The sequence below is a fragment of the Cotesia glomerata genome, linkage group LG5 (genome assembly GCF_020080835.1).
Source record: "Cotesia glomerata isolate CgM1 linkage group LG5, MPM_Cglom_v2.3, whole genome shotgun sequence".
NCBI lineage: Eukaryota > Metazoa > Arthropoda > Insecta > Hymenoptera > Braconidae > Cotesia > Cotesia glomerata.
This window is the reverse complement of record NC_058162.1, coordinates 26,921,664-26,937,455: the sequence shown is the minus strand read 5'-3', so window position 1 is coordinate 26,937,455 and position 15,792 is coordinate 26,921,664. Positions and strand designations below refer to the sequence as shown.

Here is a 15,792-nt window from a genome sequence, read left to right as displayed (position 1 = left end):
TTGAGGTTAACTATGACTTTTTTTTAGGTGGTATCTCAAAGCTCAGCAGATTAATCCTAAAAATGGTCGGCCGTATAATCAATTAGCGCTTTTGGCTTATTATGCTGTGAGTATTTTTCAAATTTTTTCATTTTGAGGCCTAGTTTATAGAAGAAAAAAATTTTTTTTAATTTTTTGGTAATTTATAAAAATTTTTAAAGTATTTAAAAAAAAAATAGAAACTTTTGGGTTACTATTAAATAATGAATTTGGTTAAATTGCACTGTACTTTCTTAAATATTGACGTTTTTAAAGATATAAGCTCGTCCTGATGTTACGCTCATCAAGAGCTTTCATTTGAGTACCCACATGTATTTTTGATATATTTTTGATATATACATATATACATATATACATATATACAATATATATAAATATATAAAATATATGAAAAATTTATGTGGGTACTCAAATTAAAGGTCTTGATGAGTGTAACATCAGGATGAGCTTATATCTTTAAAAATGTCGATAGTTCACGAGATACAAGGTCATTTCTTAATTGTTAACATTTTTTAAGATATAAACTCATTTCGATGTTATACTCGTCGAGACCTTTCATTTGAGTACCCACATGGCATTTTTTATATATTTTTCATATATACATATATATCATATATATAAATATATGGAATATATAAAAAATTGATGTGGGTACTCAAATGAAAGGTCTCAATGAGTATAATGTCAGGATGAGCTTATATCTTTGAAAATGTTGATAGTTCTCAAGATACAAGGTCATTTCTTAATTGTTAACATTTTTTAAGATATAAACTCATTTCGATGTTATATTCGTCGAGACCTTTCATTTGAGTACCCACATGCATTTTTGATATATTTTTCATATATACATATATATAATATATATAAATATATAAAATATCTGAAAAATTGATGTAGGTACTCAAATGAAAGGTCTTAATGAGTGTAACATCGGGATGAGCTTATATCTTTAAAAATGTCAATAGTTCTCAAGATACAAGATCATTTCTTAATTATGTATCTAGAGACAGAGAATTTTGAAATATTCTTTTAATAAATTGATGAATAAAATTTTTTTGGATTTAAAAATTTAAATAAAAAATGAGATTAAAATTAATAATATGATAAATTTTTATTTCCAGAGACGTAAATTAGACGCTGTTTATTTCTACATGCGTTCATTGATGGCATCAAACCCGTTTCATTCAGCACGTGAGAGTTTAATAGCGCTGTTCGATGAAAATAGAAAGAAGGTAACTATCAATTAAATAAATAGTAACAATCAATAAAAAAAAAAAAAAATAAATAAAATAAAATGAATGAAATTTTATCGCTAAAAATAATATTTTAATTTTCTGTTACTGCCGTCAGTACCTACATTACGTAAGTAATTCAAATAAATTGCCGTGAATTAAATTCAGCTATGAAAAATATATTTAGTTTAGATCGCTGGAAGCTTTATTATCAATTTAGATTTTAGTCTATTAAATAATAATTACCATTCTTAATGATATATTTTCTTGGATGTTAATGTTGTTTATTTTTTATTCTTAGTACGAGTCAACGGAGCGGAAACGCAAGGAAGAACGTGAGTGGAAGGAACGTGCCAGGATGAAGGAAAAAGAGGGTGCTAATAATATCGCCGGTGGATTAAGACGTGAAACTTGGGTGCATCCCGGCGGAAGGAGGATGAGACGTACAACATCTGCGGCCACTGCTTGTGAAAATAAATTACCTCATAGTGATATAGAAGATTTGGCCCAGCTCAGTAGTGTTGAGGTAATTTATTGTTTTATTGCATGTTATGGGCCCAGGCCAATCTTAATTTTATATTTTTAGACTAAATTTAAAATTGAAAAAATTTTTCAAGGTCATTTCAAATTTAAGAAGTAAATATATATTTTAATATCAATCATTGGCAGAATATATATTTACATAATACAATTTTTAATTAGTAATCACAATTTTTTGATATTACGGAGGAAATATTAGTTCTATAAAAGAAAGTTGTACAGAATTTAATTATACAAAAAAAATATCATCATTGAGACCAATAAGAAAGCCGCAATTTCAAAATTAAGATTTTTAAAATAAGCAAAAATATTTTGCTTTATTAAATAATGATTTTTGTTAAATTGCACTGTAATTTCTTAACTAATTACGTTTTTGAAGATATAAGCTCATCATGATGTTACGCTCATCAAGAGCTTTCATTTGAGTACCCACATGCATTTTTCATATATTTTTCATATATACATATATATAATATATATAAATATATAAAATATATGAAATATATGAAAAATTGATGTGGGTACTCAAATGAAAGGTCTCGATAAGTGTAACATCAGGATGAGCTTATATGTTCAAAAATGTCAATAGTTGACAAGATACAAGGTCATTTTTTAATTATTGATATTTTTAAAGATATAAGCTCATCTTGATGTTACGCTCATCAAGAGCTTTCATTTGAGTACCCACATGCATTTTTCATATATTTTTCATATATACATATATATAATATATATATAAATATATAAAATATATGAAATATATGAAAAATTGATGTGGGTACTCAAATGAAAGGTCTCGATAAGTGTAACATCAGGATGAGCTTATATGTTCAAAAATGTCAATAGTTGACAAGATACAAGGTCATTTTTTAATTATTGATATTTTTAAAGATATAAGCTCATCCTGATGTTACGCTCATCAAGAGCTTTCATTTGAGTACACACATGCATTTTTCATATATTTTTCATATATACATATATATAATATATATAAATATATAAAATATATGAAATATATGAAAAATTGATGTGGGTACTCAAATGAAAGGTCTCGATAAGTGTGACATTAGGATGAGCTTATATGTTCAAAAATGTCAATAGTTGACAAGATACAAGGTCATTTTTTAATTATTGATATTTTTAAAGATATAAGCTCACCCTGATGTTACGCTCATCAAGAGCTTTTATTTGAGTACCCACATGCATTTTTGATATATTTTTTATATATACATATATATAATAAATATAAATATATAAAATATATGAAAAATTGATTTGGGTACTCAAATGAAAGGTCTCGATGAGTGTAACATCAGAATGAGCTTATATCTTTAAAAATGTCAATAGTTCACTAGATAGAAGGTCGTTTCTTAATTGTTGATATTTTTAAAGATATAAGCTCATTCTGATGTTACGCTCATCAAGAGCTTTCATTTGAGTACCCACATGCATTTTTCATATATTTATATATAATATATATAAATATATACTAAATATATGAAAAATCGATGTAGGTACTCAAATGAAAGGTCTCGATCAGTGTAACATCAGAATGGGCTTATATCTTTAAAATTGTCAATAGTTCACAAGATACAAGGTCATTTTTTAATTATATGTTTATATAACTATCCTGAAGACAAAATTATTCAAATTCTCTTAATAATATAGATTATGAATTTTAATTAATGAATTGTGGGGAAAATATTGGTCCTGTTAAAAAATTATTTTAATAAATTTTTTTTTTTTTTCTTTTTAGGTAAACAAAAGATTTGTGACGTCGTACCTTCACGTTCACGGGAAATTAATAACAAAAATAGGGTAAGTAATATGTTAAATTCTACAATGATAATAATAAAAGATAAAATAATAATAATTGCAAACACTCGGGCATAAATATTGAGTGTTAGACAAGCGAGGTGTGAAAAGTATGCTGATTTTATAACTATTCTCAGAAGTTTAAACTTCCCTGCGGTTATTTTTCTCAGTTAATTCACATTGGGTGCCGGAATAAGTGTAGAATAAAAAATAATAAAAGAGCTTTGAAGTAATGAGATAAGCCGGAGAAGAAAACACAGAACAGAGGACAGTTGAGGAGAAACGTTGAGATTAAGAGAATAAATGAGTAAGGTGTGAGCGTGTTTTACGGTCTGCAGGTGTAAGAAAGACGTTGGTAATTATTTTTTCCGAGATTAAAGCACGAGTCCTCTAGTCTCCCGGTGTTAGTCAACTTCAGCGCTAGTACTAGACGTTTAACAGCATCACTAACATACTGCCGAGTAATTCAAGTAACCAGGATAACGTCTCTGTTATCGTCGACGTATGAATGGCTCATACACGTGCCGGAAAGAGTTTACTTCACACAACAGCCTCAACAATAACAGTTACCCGCTCAAGGCTTATCTAGACTACCTGGTGACACTGAATTGTGTTTTCCTCGGGATTTATTTAACAAAAAAATATCATTTTTATTTTTATTAATCCCCAGTAAAGTAAAGGCACCAATTAGAGAAAATTCTCTATCTTTAGATACATAATTAACAAGTTGCCTTGTATCTTGTGACGGATTGACATTTTTAAAGAAACAAGCTCATCCCGATGTTACTCTCATCAAGACCTTTCATTTGAGTACCCACATCAATTTTTCATATATTTTATATATTTATATATATCATATATATGTATATATGAAAAATATATCAAAAATGTATGTGGGTACTTAAATGAAAGCTCTTGATAAGTGTAACTTCAGGATGAACTTATATCTTTAAAAATATCAATAATTAAGAAATGAGCTTGTATCTTGTGGGCGATTGACATTTTTAAAGAAATAAGCTCATCCTGATGTTACACTCATCGAGACCTTTCATTTGAGTACCCACATCAATTTTTCATATATTTTATATATGTATATATATTATATATATATGTATATATGACAAATATATCAAAAATGCCATGTGGGTACTCAAATAAAAGCTCGTGATGAGTGTAACATCAGAATGAGCTTATATTTTGAAAAATATTATAAGTTGACAAAATACAATATAATTTCTTAATTATTGATATTTTTAAAAATAAAAGCTCATTCTGATGTTACATTCATCGAGACCTTTCATTTGAGTAGCCACATCAATTTTTCATATATATATATATATATATATATATATAGCAGCTATATATATATATAGCTAGCATATATATATATATATGCTGCTATATATGTATATATATATACATATATATTCATATATATGTATATATATGTATATATGAAAAATATATCAAAAATGCATGTGGGTATTCAAATGAAAGCTTATGATAAGTGTAACACCAGGATGAGCTTACATATTTAAAAATATGAATAATTAAGAAATTACCTTGTATTTTGTCAGCTATTGATATTTTTAAAGATATAAGCTCATTCTGATGTTACAGTCATCGAGACCTTTCATTTGAGTACCCACATCAATTTTTCATATATTTTATATATATATATATATATATATATATATATATATATATATATATATATATATATATATATATATATATATATATTTATATATGACATATATCAAAAATGCATGTGGGTACTCAAATGAAAGCTCTTGATGAGTGTACCGTCGGGATGAGCTTATATTTTTGAAAATGTCAATAATTACGAAAGTATAGTGCAATTTAATATAATTCATTATGTAATAAAGCAAAATTTTATTTATATATAGTTCACAAGTCAAGGCAGTTACACAGTGGCAAGGTTACTAGTCAAATTAAAAATGATTTTTTAATAATTAAATTAAGTATTAAAAATAGTGTCAATAATTAGTGGTTCACCTCAAATATTTAAAGATTAAATAATTATTTTTATGACGTAGATTACGCGTGTAATCATAATTAAATGTATCAAGTAAATAAAAGTAAAAGGATCAAGTGAGGGTATGCGCAAGTTCTCCCGTACCCGGTAAAGGCTCTTCGTGTTTTCTTCCAAGGCGGTAAAAATGTTAATTGACAATTGCGTGGCGCCACTGAGCATCCTGGGATGCCGAGGTATTTAAAGCTACTAGCATCTTTAAAACTATTAAACTTCTTGATCCGTCTATCGCATTCTACATACCAACTGTTTTATACTCATTAAATTTATTTTTTTTTATTCCCGTCGTTTATTATTAATTACATAACGCCTGCTTGTATTTAATTAATTAAAAACATTATTTTTATAGATTAAAAACATTTTTTTTTTTTTAATTAAATCAAGTTCTTTTCAAAATTTTAGTAAAGCTTGACAAGATGGCCGAGGTAGAATCTAAATGGCGGATCTACAGAAATTTGTGCGCGCGCCACCTGCTGGCTGAAAATAGATCTAAATTTTCCGCCTAAAATTGAATTTTTTAAATATTCTTTTTTTACTTATTTATAATTTATTTTTGTGATTATTTTTGTAATCTACATCATAGCAAAAATTATAAAATCATAAAAATAATTATAGATATTAATTAAATTACAGCTTGATCTATTTAATTTATAAAATTACACGTTTAAGTATAAAATTTAAATGCACCAATTGTTCAAGATGAAGAAATGGCGGATCTTGAGAATTTTACGCCCGCGCTACTCTGTGGTCAAAATTATAACTAATTTTTCCCGCCAAAAAATTCCATTTTTCAAATATTTTCTTATTAATTATAAGTAAATGTTTTTTTGTGATTATTTTTGCAATCTACGTCATAGCAAAAGTTAAAAAAAATAAAAATAATTATTGAGGTATTAATTAAATTGCAGAGATAATTAATATAATGTTGGTTAAATGATAAATATCTATGAAAATTACTGAAGCATAAAATATTACAATTTGAACAAGTTTGATATGTTTAATTTTTAAAATTACACGTTTAATTTCAATATTTAAATGCACTTAAGGTTTGACATAAAGAAATGGCGGATTTTGAGGAATTTGGGCACGCGTCACCTAGCGGCCAAAATTAGAACTAATTTTCCCGCGAAAAATTCAATTTTTAAAATTTTCTTTTTTTTTTCTTATTTATAATCAATTTTTGTTATTATTTTTGCAACTTAAATCATAGCAAAATAATAAAAATGAAGATGTTAATAAAATTACATAGATGATCAATATAATGTTGGTTAAATGATAGCTATCCATGAAAATGACTGAATCATAAGATATTACAATTTAAACAAGCTTGATCTGTTTAATTTATAAAATGACACGTTAAAGTATCACATTTAAATGCACTGAAGGGTTAACACGAAGACTAAAAGAAGTAATAATACAAGATGGTCGCTTTGATACTTATAAAGAAGAATATAAAGTGAAATAAAGTTAATGTCGGTGTTAATGCTGAAGTACAAGTCTTTAAAAACAATTTTTTATTTATAAGTTTATTTATATCTGTATCTATATCTTGGCACATGAGAGTACATATACATAGAGCGAAGATGGTCGTTTACCCGTAGCATCGTGTGACGACCCCGCCCGCTTCAAGGACATCCTCAGACACCGCAAACTCACGAGATGCTCAAGACTATCGTATCGTCTTAAGAGCAATAAGAAAACAAGAAAGAGAAAGATAAAAAGTTTCGAGAAAGAAGAAAGATTAAAAGAGGGTAGAGGTGAGTGGTGGGCACGTGTGTTAAAGCACTGGATTCCTCACGTCCATCCAACGACAACTGGACTCCAACTGGACAACTGGACAACTGGACAACTGGACGACTCCAGAGCTAGGACACACGATGGGCCATGTCGTCGATTAGCCATTGTGTCTTTCATCCCGTACATTTTATTATTTTTTATTCCCCACTTGTTTCCGCGGGTTTTTTATCTCCCGGATAAATTCCTTGGTGTTGAATCTGTCACCTTCAACCGGCTGGCTCTTATTTAAAGATTTATTTTCATTAATAATTGATAGGGTGCTTATAAAACTTATAAAACTACAGTACATTGACTTTATAGTTATGTTTATATTTATATTTATTATTATTGTTATTGTGGATTTATAATTGACTTTCGGATTACGAGTATAAACTCTTGATGAGTTAACTCGCTTGTTTATTTGGTAAGACACTTTTAATAATTCTTAAGGATTTGTTTTTTTTTTTTTTTTTTTTTTTCAGTTGGATAACAAGTAGCGAGTTTTATCGTAACATACTTCAGATATTTTCATTATCCGATTTTATAGCTTTTTCACGGGTTTAATGCCTCGGTAAATGGATATTAACAGGACATTATTAGTTTTTTAGAGTCTACTTATAAGGAAAAGGCTTATTTAACGATCTTGATAATCTATTTTGTAACGGGTGGGTTTTCCGCTCATTGGCCCCTTAATTAATTTAATAGAAATAAAACAATACCTAGCAAAAATGATTCTAAATTGACAAGGGCGCCACCAGGATTTTGTATCTCGGTTCCTGGAACCGGAAACCAGAGCTGAGCTTATAATCTACAGAGAGAGAGAGAGTGGAGGAAGGTGGTCTGAAAGAAATTATTTGATTTTATTATTGATTATTGATTTTATTGAATAGTTATCAATTATTTAGCAATTTTACATGGAAAGATTGTTTAACCCTACTTATAGGCTGGATAACTTAATTTAGTTCCGATTTGAACTCAGAGATGGCGCCACTGAAGTTTTCGAAGCCGATTCTTATTATCAAGTAGATAATTCTGTGTACTAAAGGCATTTTACCGCCAAAATGGTCATTACGAGTATAAAAAAGGCTTATTTAACGACCTTGACACTTTATTTTATTGAAAATTTAATAATTATTTAGCAATTTTACTTGGAAAGATTGTTTAATCCCTCTTTTAAGCTGGGTAACATAATTTAGTCCCGATTTAAACTTAGAGATGGCGCCACCATACATTTCTAAATTAATTTTCCTGCAGAGTAGCTAATATTATGTACTAATGGCATTATACCATAAAACAGTCATTACAAATATGAAATCTTGATGAGTTAACTCGCTCTTTTATTTGGTAAGACATTTTTAATAATTCTTAAGGATGAGTTTTTTTCTATTTGGATAAGAAATAGCTCGTTTTACCGTAACATGTCTCCGATATTTTAATTATCCGATTTTATAGCTTTTTCACGAGTTTAATGCCCCTATAAATGGATATTAACAGAACATTATTATTTTTTAGAGTCTACTTATAAGGAAAAGGCTTATTTAACGATCTTGACACTTTATTTCGTTGATTTTATTGAATATTTATCAATTATTTAACAATTTCACTTGTAAATACTGTTTAACCCAACTTTTAGGCTTGGTTGCATAATTTAGTTCCGATTTAAACTCAGAGATGGCGCCACCGCATATTTCTAACTGGATTTTGACTATAAAGTAGATAATTCTATCTACTAATGGCATTTTATCGACAAAATAGCCAACAATTTAATAAGAATTGAAATACTAAGTAAGATTTAAGACTTACAAATGTTTTTACAATCATAATTATTTAAATTAACCACTGCATAGAGAAAACAAGAATCTGTATATAAAGCAGTAACAAGTAACCAGGATATTTAATAGGAGTCATACTGAAAGCGCTCTCGAATAAGAGATCTCGTAAATAAGATAAAACCAGTTGGATTACATTTCTATTAGACTGGTGATTTAATCCATGATCGTGTCATGCGGATTAATTGTTTCACTGATAATCCGTTCCATTAAGTGTCCTTTGGTAGGATTTAAAGATACTAACTTTGGTTTAATGCCTTTTAATTTATTTAAAGTTATTTATATTTATATGTCCAAGATATATCGACGATTATTTAAATTAATTGCTATTTATAGTTATTGTATAAATATTTATTTACCATTAATAATGATCGTAATAACGACTCCGATAATAATAATAATAATATATAATAATAATTTAGCGTAATAATAAGGTATAAGATCGCTTTTAACCTCTAATGTCTAGTTGTCTTGCGCGATAGTTATTCAACGTAATTTTTCGCGCCCTTCACGGCTATCATGCGACATTATTGGCGCCACGAGTTAAGTCTGCGTGCGTGTTTACCTTTATTCGTGCTGCTGAACCATTTACATTTTGTTGGTTAGTTTTTATTTTTAACGCTTTTCATTAATAATTCTTTCAAGTAGTAGACAGTTAAAAGAATTTGAATAGGCCTTTTAACGGAAGTTAGAACGCATGTTTACTTACCTTATTTTTTAGGTGGCAATTTTAAAGTTTCAGACAACTTACCATAGCTCTTAGATAACCTAATGCCGCGAATTATAGATAACTTAACAATAAGATAACTAGCTAATAAGCGTTAATCTACAACTTATCGTAAATTTTTGATCAACTTTACTTCCATGAATTGTATTGAAACAATGACTGTTAAGTTGCCGAAATTTTCTATTCAAGTTTAATATAAGCTTATAGATAACTTGTTTTTAAATATCGGCACTATTTTATTGCCAACTTGCATATAAGGATGGTCATTTGTAGACTTGATATTAACTTAACGATAACTTATCTACAAGAACTTAACCACAAAAATTTATAGTTCCAATTTTTTTTTTCAAAATTTGAATTTGGCGCTTTGTTTAATTCATTCGGATAAATTCGGGTATTTCGTCGAACTCCAACGATTAATAGAAAAAGAAATTATTGGCAACACTGATTATATGCGCACAAAAAATTTCCAACTATAAGTTTTAAAACTTTTCGGCAGAATGAGGTTGTAATAATTGTGGCACGGTCATGAGAATGGTGGCACGATTATTGCGCCCAGCCCACGCAATTCTATGGGTCAAGAATCATGATCTATGATCACGATGGTGGGTACTAACCAGAGCCGTTATGCGCTAAAGTGCAAACTTGTTAGTCACAAATATCTGACACACCATCTAAGAGATTTTTCATTCCAAAAAATTCAATTTTTATTTTACATTAGATGCGCTTTGATAATTTTATGTAATTATTATCTAAGGTGTGCGTTCTATTGGAATGATAATTGGAATTAATAACATTCCATCGTTAGTTTATTTGGTAAGACACTTTTAACAATTCTTACGAATTAGTTTTTTTTTTTCAATTTGAATAACAAGTAGCTCTTTTTATCGTAATATACCTCCGATATTTTCATTGTCCGATTTTATAGCTTTTTCACGGGTTTAATGCTCCTGTAAATGGATATTAACAGAACATTATTATTTTTTAGAGTCTACTTATAAGGAAAGCCTTATTTAACAATCTTGACACTTTATTTCATTGATTTTATTGAATAGTTATCAATTATTTAGCAATTTTACTTGGAAACATTGTTTAATCCGACTTTTAAGCAAGGTAACATAATTTAGTTCTGATTTGAACTCAGAGATGGCGACACCTTGCATTTCTAAGTGGATTTTTACTATACAGTAGATAATTCTATCTACTAATGGCATTTTACCGTCAAAATAGTCATTATAAGTATAATCTAAGAGATTTTTCATTTAGAAAAATGTAATTGTTATTTTACATTAAATGCGTTTTGATAATTTTATGTAATTATTATCTAAGGTGAGCGTTCTATTGGAATTATAATTGGAATTAATAACATTCCATCGTTAGTTTATTTGGTAAGACACTTTTAACAATTTTTACGAATTATTTTTTTTTTTTCAATTTGAATAACAAGTAGCTCTTTTTATCGTAATATACCTCCGATATTTTCATTATCCGATTTTATAGCTTTTTCACGGGTTTAATGCTCCTGTAAATGGATATTAACAGAACATTATTATTTTTTAGAGTCTACTTATAAGGAAAGCCTTATTTAACAATCTTGACACTTTATTTCATTGATTATATTGAATAGTTATCAATTATTTAGCAATTTTACTTGGAAACATTGTTTAACCCGACTTTTAAGCAAGGTAACATAATTTAGTTCTGATTTGAACTCAGAGATGGCGACACCTTGCATTTCTAAGTGGATTTTTACTATACAGTAGATAATTCTATCTACTAATGGCATTTTACCGTCAAAATAGTCATTATAAGTATAATCTAAGAGATTTTTCATTTAGAAAAATGTAATTGTTATTTTACATTAAATGCGTTTTGATAATTTTATGTAATTATTATCTAAGGTGAGCGTTCTATTGGAATGATAATTGGAATTAATAACATTCCATCGTTAGTTTATTTGGTAAGACACTTTTAATAATTCTTACGAATTAGTTTTTTTTTTTTTTTTTCAATTTGAATAACAAGTAGCTTTTTTTATCGTAATATACCTCCGATATTTTCATTATCCGATTTTATAGCTTTTTCACGGGTTTAATGCTCCTGTAAATGGATATTAACAGAACATTATTATTTTTTAGAGTCTACTTATAAGGAAAGCCTTATTTAACAATCTTGACACTTTATTTCATTGATTTTATTGAATAGTTATCAATTATTTAGCAATTTTACTTGGAAACATTGTTTAATCCGACTTTTAAGCAAGGTAACATAATTTAGTTCTGATTTGAACTCAGAGATGGCGCCACTCTACATTTCTAAGTGGATTTTTACTATACAGTAGATAATTTTATCTACTAATGGCATTTTACCGTCAAAATAGTCATTATAAGTATAATCTAAGAGATTTTTCATTTAGAAAAATGTAATTGTTATTTTACATTAAATGCGTTTTGATAATTTTATGTAATTATTATCTAAGGTGTGCGTTCTATTGGAATTAATAACCTTCCATCTTAGGGCTTTAAATAAATTATATCATTTTAACAAAAAATCCAAGAAAATAAAGTTCCTGTTTCAAGAATTGAAACTATTGTACCATTTTTCGATAATACAGACTGAAGAAAAGTAAACATTTCTTAAGAATACCTAAGATGAAGCTTGAGTATGTATTTTCATACAAAAAAGACTTTAAAATAAAGTTATCGCTTGGAAGAGGTGTATAATACATTGTGTACATTAAAGAAAATAAGTTATGGAGAAAAACGCTCGGATAAGGGGCATAAAGAAGAAAACAAGGAAGCGAAAAAAGCGGCAGTACGAGTGGTACAAGAGTTTGGTATTGAAAGAAGTTGTTTTAAATAATTTAACAATAAATGATACCAGTGAGTTGGCAATATTGTCGCTGAAAAAGGAGGCTGGTGTTTTAATAAATTTATAACTTTACGAGATTCCATAAAACGCGAGGGTGGATTAAACTTTCATAGTGGAGACTCGAGAGCAGAAAACGTGGAGAGTGGAAACGTGAGCACAATCGAAAAATATGATTGATATAAGGTAAAAGCCTCAATTATTGACACTATTAGAGACAAAGATAAGATTTGATTTTTTTTAAGCAATCATATGTCAATATCGTGAATTTTCTTTGTGGTAATGTCTCAAGTAATGTTTTTACTAATCAAATTTTTTAAAATTATTATCACTGATATTTACTAATTAATTTTAAATAATTAGATAGATTATCCGGAGACATCAATTATTGGCAGGTTAAAAAACTGATTGATCTAATTATTGACATACCTTCGTCCCAAATATTGACACCTATACTAACCATGCTTACAATCATCTGCTTAGTCTTATTTATCTAAACTTATTATTAAGTAATAAATTTTATTAAAGTTTATTAATAATAATTTTCATAAATGATTAATAACTTTTAAAAATATAAAAATTAGTTTAAAAATAATTTATTTACTCGGAAGATTTCAAACTTACAGTTAATTTTTTAGGGTAAAGTCAAAAAAAGGCGTGATAGCGCTGTCAAACGGCTGTCAATATGAGATTCAACTTAAAAATTATCAACTAGTTATTGACACCCATTATTTAAATATTATAAAGCATACAATTAATTTCGATTATTCAATTTTATAAATTTTACATATATTGTTAATTAAAAAAAAAAAAAATGATATTATTAGACGAAGAAATGAATTTAAACTCGGCATTTATAAAAAATGCTTTTCTAATCAAAGTTGTTAAGAAAATAAACGTTCGTAAGCTGGTTTTAACTGGTGCTAACTTTATTTTTTAATAATTAATACTTAATATTAACTGACAGTAATTTTTTTCAATTTTTTAATTAATTAGAATTTAATAAAAATTAATATAATAGTTATTCTTATTACAGATGATTAAATATATTTAAAAATAATTTAGGGTGTCAATATTTAGACAGTAAATAATTGGGGCTTTTATCTTATATAGAATATTAAAATATTTTATCGTTAGCAAATGTCCGTGGGATTATACGGCACGCAAAGAAAATAAGTTACGAAAAAAAACCGGCAATCATGGCTGAGGAAGAGCGCACTTAATGTCAACATCGTCGGGACAATAATTACCTTATAACAACAAATAGTCGGTTAAGGTTAAGAGTTTTAGCGACGATAGACGATGCTTAAATACGAATTAGCCGAAGTTGAGACAAAGACAAAGACAGGGGAAAGAAGTTTGTGCAGCAAAGGCTACGATTTAACACAAGATGTCGGTGTAATGTCCAAAAGAATATAAAAAGTCTAATGGCGTCCTAGTCTTAGTCCTCCTTGGATTCCATTAGAGCGTTTACACTTGCATCGAATGGCCGGTTGCGTTCCCACCGTAGTTAAAGCAGCATTCGGCGGGCGATCAAAAGTCCCCGAGCCATGATACCTACGAGGTTGATCTAACGGCACTTGGACACATCGGGCAACCAATCACTTGAGAACAAGAAAATTTCTAACCTAACCCCTTGCACGATCTGTATATTGTAAGTATGTATGTATGTTTATCGATACAACACATTAATTCTAATCTAATCCCCAACAAAATACCTTTTACACACACTGATTTAGTTTTACTGGCTACTTGTTCGCTCGACAATTTAGGAATTTTTATTTTAAGTATGGAGACTTTAAACTAAAAACTAACCTGCAAGGTGATTAATTGTGATCTGTTAAGTAAAATGCGCCTTGGGTTACGTCACGAATTAAAAAAGATTAAAAGCATGAGTGGCGAGGAGAAGGGGCCGAGTTAAGAGTAAGACGTTATGTCCCGTAAATTTGCCACTGTACGGCGTGTTGCCCGTTGGGGCTGTGGGAAGATAACCGAGTTGGGTTTGTGTTTGAAAGAACGGACCGCCAGAGGGACGGCCGATAGAAAAATAGAATCGAATATGACTGAGAGAGTGTCGATGGCGACCAAGGTCTTGTACAACTTTTAAGCGTCTTCTTTTATCATTCGTTCCGCTCAATTCAACAACGTGACTTAAGGTCTTGCATTGATACTAATGCATTCTGCTAATTTTATTATATCTTATTGAAGATTCAAGTCACTTTTGATGCGATCGAGAGTTTAAATTTAGTTGATCATTTTTTAATAGCAATTTTGCAGTCACTATGCGACTGCCGTGACTAGTGAACTATGAATAGATAAAATTTTGCTTTATTAAATAACTATTGTTAAATTACACTGTACTTTCTTAAATATTGACATTTTTAAAGATATAAGCTCATCCTGATGTTATAATCATCAAGAGCTTTCATTTGAGTACCCACATGCATTTTTGATATATTTTTCATATATACATATATATAATATATATTTTAAGGATATAAGCTCATCCTGATGTTACGGTCATCAAGAGCTTTCGTTTGAGTACCTACATGCATTTTTGATAAATTTTTCATATATACATATATATAAATATATAAAATATATGAAAAATTGATGTGGGTATTCGAATGAAAGGTCTTGATGAGTGTAACATCGGGATGAGCTTATATCTTTAAAAATGCCATTAGTTAACAAGATAGCAATGTCAGTTCTTAATTATTGATATTTTTAAAGATATAAGCTCATCCCGATGTTACACTCATCAAGACCTTTCATTTGAGTACCCACATCAATTTTTCATGTATTTTATATATTTATATATTTCACAAATACCATATATATAAAATATATCAAAAATGCCATGTGGGTACTCAAATGAAAGGTCTTAATGAGTAGAACATTAAGATGAGC

General features: G+C 28.6%; 1 protein-coding gene across 3 annotated transcripts in view; it reads left to right on the top strand.

Moving 5' to 3' along the window:
* LOC123264551 (telomerase-binding protein EST1A) overlaps nt 1–15,792 on the top strand; it is a 53,968-nt gene that overhangs the window by 5,342 nt on the left and 32,834 nt on the right. For 2 of the 3 annotated variants that reach the window (XM_044727847.1, XM_044727845.1), the window contains 5 exons: nt 28–106; nt 1,161–1,271; nt 1,390–1,401; nt 1,573–1,797; nt 3,568–3,629. In XM_044727847.1, the coding sequence (XP_044583782.1) occupies nt 28–106; nt 1,161–1,271; nt 1,390–1,401; nt 1,573–1,797; nt 3,568–3,629 (489 nt within the window). The remainder of the gene's footprint in view (nt 1–27; nt 107–1,160; nt 1,272–1,389; nt 1,402–1,572; nt 1,798–3,567; nt 3,630–15,792) is intronic. The other variant, XM_044727846.1, reaches the window with a different exon arrangement.